This window comes from Gobio gobio (assembly GCF_949357685.1).
Source record: "Gobio gobio genome assembly, chromosome: 3".
Lineage (NCBI taxonomy): Eukaryota > Metazoa > Chordata > Actinopteri > Cypriniformes > Gobionidae > Gobio > Gobio gobio.
In genome coordinates this window covers 56,231,520-56,239,850 of record NC_137099.1, presented here as the reverse complement: position 1 = coordinate 56,239,850, position 8,331 = coordinate 56,231,520, and the positions used below count along the sequence as shown (strand labels likewise).

Sequence of the window (8,331 nt, the reverse complement as noted above, 5' to 3'; positions counted from 1 at the left end):
GCAACACACATGCATGCACGCGCACACACACACACAGCCACAGCCACAGCAAAATTTCCCATTCAAATAGATGAATGCTGCAGTCAATCTTCAGAGTCCACAGCTCATATAATAGAGAATAGTATGACGCTCTAAAGCCCTGAATCTTTTCTGTTTTGTTTTGGTGGATCTGAAGTGCAATTTTGTTTTGGTCTAATTAAAGGATAATTTAACAGTTATGAATTATGCAAATGCAAAAGTTTAAAATCAAACACGATATTCTGCTTTGTCACACCAGATGGGTTAAAACAGCTTTGTTCATGGTATGCTGATCATTATATTTCAAACACTTGTGTTTAAGATAGAATAAGCTTACTGTTATGCATTTCCCCCCTTTTTTTACTTTAGATGTTTTACTAGTTCAGTCTGACCAAATTTATGGTGAAATTTTAGTTCAGTTTCTCAATCCAGATCTCTAAACTACACTGTGAGTGTTCATTTGACTGTATTCAAATAGTGCACAAATACTGCAGGGATAAAGCTTGCTTTGACCTTTTTTGTGTTGTTTTCCAACATGTAAATATGAATTTCACGTGACACAGGACAAACAATAAACGTCATAAAAGGATAAACAATAATTTTAAGCACAATTTCATGGATTATTTATCATATTTCTTGTGAGGATGCAATCACCTTCTTTTAAAATGTTATGCTATTTTATTATGAACACACAAAGTGAAGCCAAAGGGTCTCGATTGCCCCCCAGGTGTCTGGATGCACTATAGCTCATAAACCCTGCCCTCTCCATTTAATCTAATGGGATGCGAGACAAACTAAACAATCAAAATCAAACTAATTTCACGGCAATTCGTACATATTTTACAAGGTGGCTAATTTGTACGACCTCACTCGTACAAATTGATACGATTTTTGCTAAATCGTACGTATTTGACGAGTTGGTCAATTCGTATGATTTCGAACGAATGACCTAACCTCAAACCCCTCCCATAAACCTACCCATCACTGCTGTCATACGAATTCATACGAGTGAGGTCATACGAATTAGCCACTTCGTACAAATACGTACCAATTGTTTGTGAGATAGCGTTGATAAAAATTACGCTTCAAATTAAAAATGTTCCCAAAGATGGTTTCTGACATTTTAGGTAGCTTTTATCATACTGATGTAAGATTAAGTGTTCATTTTTTTAAAAATAAGTCAGTTTTAAGTTAGTTATTTGATGTTATAAAACCAGGAGTGTGACATCATGGCTGCGTCCGAAACCTGGAAAATGCTGCCTTCGGCGGACACATTTCAAGGCAGGAAGGCATCAAGGCACGTCTGAATCTAATGTTAGCTTCACTTCCTGTCTCCTGAGATCCCTTCATCTGATCGATTCGAAGGCAGCATAAATGTATCCTTCGCTGCCTTTGATATCCCACAATCCTGTGCGTTCCATTCTGTGACCGTTGAGCTAGAAAAAAAGATGGCGTCCGAAAGTTGCGTTTGCTGGTCAGTTAGTGTGTAAATGTATGTTTTCGACCAACATTTTCCACTTCTGATGTTATTTCTAGCGAGAAATGTCTACTGTAGTAATTAAATATTAGTTTAGTTCTCACCAAATATCTCTCTATTTTGCTGTTGATCATTAAACTGTTAAACTGCCTAAGAAGTCTGTCCGAAATCAGTTTCGTGAGGTTCCTTCCTGCACAAACACTGCCTTACAAGCCATTGTCTGAAAAGGCAGTGAGGCAACGAGTCAGCTGACTAGGTTTCGCAGACGCAGCCCATGATTGACGGCTTCTCTGAGCAAAGTAGTCACAGTCACACCAACTGACTTTTTTCGGGATCTTCGGGAGGAGATTTTAGCTTAAAATGTAATTTCTACTTTTCCATAAACATAATGAGTTGTTCTGCAGTAAACTGTGCTAACCGATTCTGCAGGAGTGTGGGCAGGCCTTGACGCTCTTCACGCACTTCACGATCACTACTGTGCAAATTCGGACTCCAGGATGTCAGCGCCATATTGGGACATACAGTGCAGGTGGGACGTCACTTTGTAGGCCAACCTGCAGTTACCATTACACTGGTTCCCTCGAGAAAAACCCAATAGGATCCCATATAAGCTTTTATATTATCTAAACAAGCTCTGTGATCAGCAAAAGTTTATGATGCTTGCACATTTTGTCCATCAAGATCATTTTCACAGATGAACACAACTTTAATGAATTTTGAATCCTAAATGCATTCGCCAGAATTAAAAAGCTAAAGGTAGGCTATAAACAAACTACACCACAGTCGCTCGACTTCAACGTCACCATCACTAAAGCTTCCCACAACCCTTTCAGTTTTTATCTCAAAACATTTTCCTAGATCGTCTGAGTTAGTAGTTTATAAGAGCACAATTATGATCATTATGAGGCTGTAAAAGTGACTGAGTTTACCTGTTTGGTGTGATGACGTAAAATCTCCTCGACAGCCTCTGAAGTCCCATTTGCCACTTGTTAGCATACCGCCTTGTTCAAGACATGTAACAGCTTTAAAAAAACAGGAGTGTGGTAATACTGATGTATTTTATGTCGTAGAATAAAATGTGAAAGTGTCTTGAGCTTTTGTTCACCACAGACCTTCAGCCATTTAACCAAAACCCCCCCCAAAAAATATTGACTTCAGGACGATGGAACCGGAAGTGCTAAAATGCTAACTCGCTTCACCATTTCACCATTGTGAGTGAAGGTGCGTCATCCATCTTTTTTACAGTCTATGGGGAGGACAGGTGGCAGAGGAAATCAAACTGCGGGAATAAATAGCAATCCGTGGCAACTATTTAAAAGTAGCCCAATTCTGCAGGAAAAACATGGACTTGTCAACACTGAACCTGAAAATGATCCAAAGAGCATACTGTGTACAAAGCAGTTAACATGATCAATGGCACTAATTTACTTGTGCAATATACTATATGTAATATAATATGTCCCTGCTAATGGGAGGAATAGGCGTTGCACAATAGATTTGGGTAAATAGAGTTTTTTTTTCATTGTGAGTCATTGTTATGAAGAAAACACGAAAATAAATGTTTTGAGCCCTCCAAAAAATGAATTAAACATCTACTAACACAATTTTGGGGGGATTTAAATGTTGTAAAAAAGAAAATAGAGAAAGATGTTCTTTGCAGCCAGATGATGTAGTTACGATGTCTACCAGTAGGGGTTAACTAGACCATGCAAAAACTCAAATCTCAACTTCTTTTATGCACTCTCCAAAAAAAAGAATACAAAATTTTACCTTTTTAAGGTACAAGTGGCCGTCACTGGGGCTGGGACCCTTAAGGGTACATTTTTCTACCTCTAAGTCAGGGGTAGGCAAACTTTTTAGTTAAAAAAAAAGTTTAGCTGCAACCCTGCTAAGCCACCACAGTATAAAACTCATGGCTCCCAGCATGCATTGCAGCATTAAGTATGTCACCATTGTTGAGATTCATATGTTGATTATTGCTATCTGTGTGCATCTAAACTTTTCCCACCTGGAATGATTTTAAAAATCAGAATTCAGAATGTCTGATCTGTGGCAAGAAAGTATTGTTGGTGAATATTATTTATTAATATTTTTAGTCAGTGATGAGTTTAGTCAAAAAATGTTCTTCATGATCATCTTTATTTATGGCTTCTTTTGATTTGAACAGATTATGTGTTGTGTTAACACTGTAATTAAAACCATAAACTCACATAAAAAGCCAAGAGTCAAACTGCCCAACTAAAGGAAACATTGATCTCCATAATGGTGACCAAACATTTTCTATAAATCATCAACATCTAAACCTCTGTTAATTCTCAATAAGAGCTTCTATAGATGTCTTTCAGGGTTGGAGCCAAACTCTGCAGGACAGCGACTCACTAGACCTGAACTTGCCTACCCCTGCTCTAAGTAGAGGAAAACAATGGTGTAATTGTACATAAGGACCAATTGTGTACCTTTAAATGTACAGTTATATGTTATGTTCCCCAAGGAACACAATTGTACCTCAACGGTAGCTTTTTTTCTGAGAGTGTGGTTCACACTTGTTTCACGTTTGTGTAAAACTCCAATGAGAAATGTGTATCTGTGTGACGTTTGCTCGCTTATCATGAATTTACTGAACCAGGTTAAGATGCAAATATTCATTCCAGAAAGGCTTTGAACCTTTCGCTCATGCAAACATTGATTTATTGTTTTTACTGTGAAAACAGACTTAGACAGACAAGGAACTCTTTTATGAATATTGCTTTATTTGCATTCTGAAGTATGCCATTGTACACGTAGATGCAAAGATCAACATAATTTCCCATGTGCATTGCAGTGCATGTAGACGTCTGAGAACTGATATCAACTAAATAATGTGTATGTGAACAGTGATTCTGTTTTCCAGCAGATTAACAAACGGCAAGGAGGTTTTGAAGCACTGCTGTCAGGGTTGCATCCATCAAGTGTTGGGTTTAATACAGTAATGCATTAGGATGAAGCTTGACAGAATATCCACTGTCTGATGAAACGTTGAATGTGTTAGACACACTCTGCAAAGTACAGCGAAGGATTGACATTGAGGCACTCCTTCATGCACAGCAAGTGATTCTTGTGATTCCTGAAAACAATAAACACAAATTTGTAAAAGCAGCTTTACATCTTGTATTGCTGTAGCTTATCTTAACGTTATAAATGCTACTGTAAAAGCAGGAGCACACAATTTATACATAAGCAATTGCCTTCTGTGACTAACAATTGACTTTATCATGAGATTCTCTAATAAATATTAGAACCCTTATGGCAAAAATGCATATTTTCTCAATATTTTTTAAAATATCCAAAAAGATACAAATATATAGCTAATATTGATGAAAATATGTTTTAGGTACTTATATTTCATTGTGTATTTATTTATTTTGTCCAGAATATATAAAAAATATATACATTTTGCATTTACCCAAAATGTATATTTTGTACACACACAAATATTGGATAAAATATAAACATATTTTCAGTATTTTTCTTGACTAATGCAATCTTTCAGTTGTTTGACTTACTTCTTCTTGTGCCGCGGAGCGAAGACCGGAGCAGTGCTGTGAGAAAACAGGACCAGGAATATTACTACTTTTGAATATGCATCTACTACTTGTTAAAAAAGTGAGATATTGGGTAATCGTGAGGAAAAATACATTTGTTTAGTTGATTTTAGTTATAGAAGAATGTTCTACAATGAAAACATCCGTCGATTTTTCAATTAAAATTATTTTATGATTATTATTTTATTCAATGATATTTTATCATTGGCAATGCTATAAAACTTGAGTCATGCAAATGAGCAGTGATTGAAAGTGGTGACTACTAATGGGAGATGTTAAAAGTTGACAACTTACACATTGTTCACACTGTCCAACAGGGTCTTCAGGCAGGCGATGTCATCCCTGATGTCATCATCAATCAGAGCTTTAGAAGACAAAATGTACGAGATGTCACTCAAAGTTGACGCACTATGAGTCTGAAATTGTGATGAAACTGCATCTATCAACTCAAGCTGACAGCCGTTCATAACTATTCTACTTTTTGGCGAATTCTTACCATCCCATTTGTACATTTTCCTACAATCTGCCTACGGTGGAGCTTCAGGCTTATTTTTTTACATTCACTTTTATGCATTTGGCAGACGCTTTTAACCTTTTAATTCAAGGTACACATTTTACATTTTGTCAGTTTTTTCCCTGGGAATCGAACCCATGACCTTGGCATTGCTGGCGCCACGCATTAATTTTTTTCTATAAATGTTATGTTTTTGTACAAATCGCATTTATACGAGATTGTCGCCTCGTAAAAACAGTTGCGTTTCTTTCATGAAATCAGGTTGAATCTATTCTGTTTTCAGTTACTTTTGTGACCAGTCACAGGAGATGTCATTCAAATTTGATGTGCTTTGATTCCGAAAACTTTATCCGCTTTTCCACCATTCGGCACGATTACAAACTGTTTTCGGCCTGGATTTCTGGAATCGTGCTGGTCGAATGCGTGTAGTGATGTCGCCACTCAGGATTGGTCACTTGTCTGTTGCTTGGCTACCAGTTTCTCTTTAGATGGCCAAGCTCACTATTTGAGCAAAGTCAATGCAAGTCAATTATAAAATTAAAAGAAAAATCTGATCATCCTCAATAACGCAGTTGATATTTACAACTCATATCACCTGTATGAAAAAAATGAAACCATATCCGTACCAGCTGGACCAGATTGGCACGGAAATTGGAGCGGTAAGCACAGAGAACGGTGGAAAAACGGCGTTTGCTAATTTGTATATAGAATCTATCAACACAATCTCATTTGTTATCACAAATTTTTATCTTTTGTCAAATCAACTTGGTTCAGATAACATAACATTTTGAGTTTTCATGGCATTAACTCAAATATTTTAAGGCAACCAGGTAACCTACTTAAGTTAATTGTTTTTTTTACAATTGTACAACCATATCCGTATGTTTTCGTATAACCTGTTTACGCCCTACGTTAGGTTTAAGGGGGGAGTGTCATGCTTGCTTTTTTATTTTATTTTTTAAATGAAGCGTTTTCAAATTTCGAATTCATACAAAATCGCCATCTTGTAAAATAGCAACGTTTTCTATTCTGTTTTTAATTACATTCGTGAGCAGTCACGTGACTCACCACTGCAGTCCATGCGGCAGATGTTCAGACTCTGGCCGGATCCGGAATTGCACGCCACGCTATCGCTCAGCTGGAAGATTCCCAACAGTTTTGTGGCCACAGCAACTTCGTTGCTTTCGCTGGAATCCTCCTCTGAACTGTCTCCAAACAAGCTAGGTGGGTTCCTGCCTCGACCCCCACCGGAGGACCTCTTTCCTCTTCCACCGGGACGGCCCTGTCCAGGTCTTCCCCCGGGTCTTTCATTGGGCCGTTGTGCTGGTCTGGGAGGGGGTCCTGCTGGAGGTCTGAAGTCACCTCGGATGGTGGTGACCAGGTTGGTGTTGAACTTTGACACACGCTCCACAGAACAGACGACTGAAAGAGAGACAGAAACACCCTTTGCTTACACTTGTACCATTACTAGTGTTCAACTCACAGCGTTAACCCTGGAAAAACTTACTTTTGGCGATGAGGCCTAAATCTACAGTTGCATTTCCAGGCAGAGTCCCGTTTCCAGGCAGAGTCCCATTTCCAGTTCCAGGCAGAGTCCCATTTCCAGGCAGAGTCCCATTTCCAGGCGCAGTCACATTTCCGACCCCAGAAGTGACAGTTCCAGGCACACTTCCTCCCTGATTTCCTCTCAGAGCCGCCACGAGTTGCTCCTTCAGCTCACATTTACTGAGAATCCGTCCCTCAGTCGCACTGAACACCAGCAGAACCAGAGCCAACGCCGCCAGCATCTTCACTGAGAGAACGCTCTTCATCTCTCTCTGCTCGTATATCTGGAGATTAAATGCAGGACAATGAATAAACCCAAAGAAACAATCCTAATCTGTACAATAGTCTATTCAAACTGTGTAAAAAAAAAAAGCCTACGGAGGAACATAAAACCGCAAATTAGAAACCATAGTACCACTGGGATAGTACCCTCAAAGATACATCTTTGTACCTTATTTACCACTAAAACTTTCACAGTAGTACCTTAATAATAGTCCATTAAGGTATAATATGCACCTTTTAGAGGTAGATAAGGTACAAAGGATGCCCCTTAGGGTACAAATTTACCATTTTTCTGACAGTGTTCCAAGCCTTAATCATTTTGCTCTTTGGCAAGACAACTTGGTCTAGAGGCAACACTCATGCAACTAAACACTTTGCATTAGATCTTCTACAACCAAATGGCTCATTACTGTTACATATTTAAACGGTTTTAAAACAACGCATGGGCATTTTTTAGCCTGGCAGATAAATGAGAGCAATATTTGCTGGTATTATAAAGAGTTCAGAAGGAACTTTACCTCAGAGGCTGTATGTAGATCTAGTCTTCAGTCTTGCTTCGGAAGGCTGGTGTTTGTTTCCACTGCCCACTGTCCACTGTGTGCTGAATGCATGAGCATGGGGCTCTTTATACTAAACTGACGTGATGACTTCACTGCTGCAAAAACTCACCAAACCTGTTGAAAAAACACCACATTCCAAAAACAAATGGCTTGCATTGCTTCATAATTTTGCAATCGCTCTTCATCCTTGTAACATTACACTCAGGTAGAGGTGAGTCAGGTTTTGCCTTGTCATTGTTTCCTCTCACCATTCAAACCATTTTTAAACTGAGACCATGTAATTATGAGGTCTTTGTTGTGCTATACACACACGTTCCCTCAGCCTTCGACCCAGTGGCCCTGCAAATAAATGAG

At 38.6% G+C, this 8,331-nt stretch overlaps 1 protein-coding gene across 1 annotated transcript; it reads right to left on the bottom strand.

The window, feature by feature from the left end:
• Window positions 1-4,231: 4,231 nt before the first annotated feature.
• Window positions 4,232-8,018, bottom strand: LOC307123515 (uncharacterized protein). Its single transcript, XM_079812061.1, has 6 exons — window positions 7,936-8,018; window positions 7,098-7,419; window positions 6,659-7,012; window positions 5,371-5,440; window positions 5,038-5,073; window positions 4,232-4,598 (listed from the first exon to the last, which is right to left on the bottom strand). The coding sequence occupies exons 2-6, from the start codon at window positions 7,399-7,401 to the stop codon at window positions 4,520-4,522; spliced, it is 843 nt and encodes a 280-aa protein (XP_079668187.1). The 5' UTR covers window positions 7,402-7,419; window positions 7,936-8,018; the 3' UTR covers window positions 4,232-4,519.
• Between the last annotated feature and the right edge of the window lie 313 nt (window positions 8,019-8,331).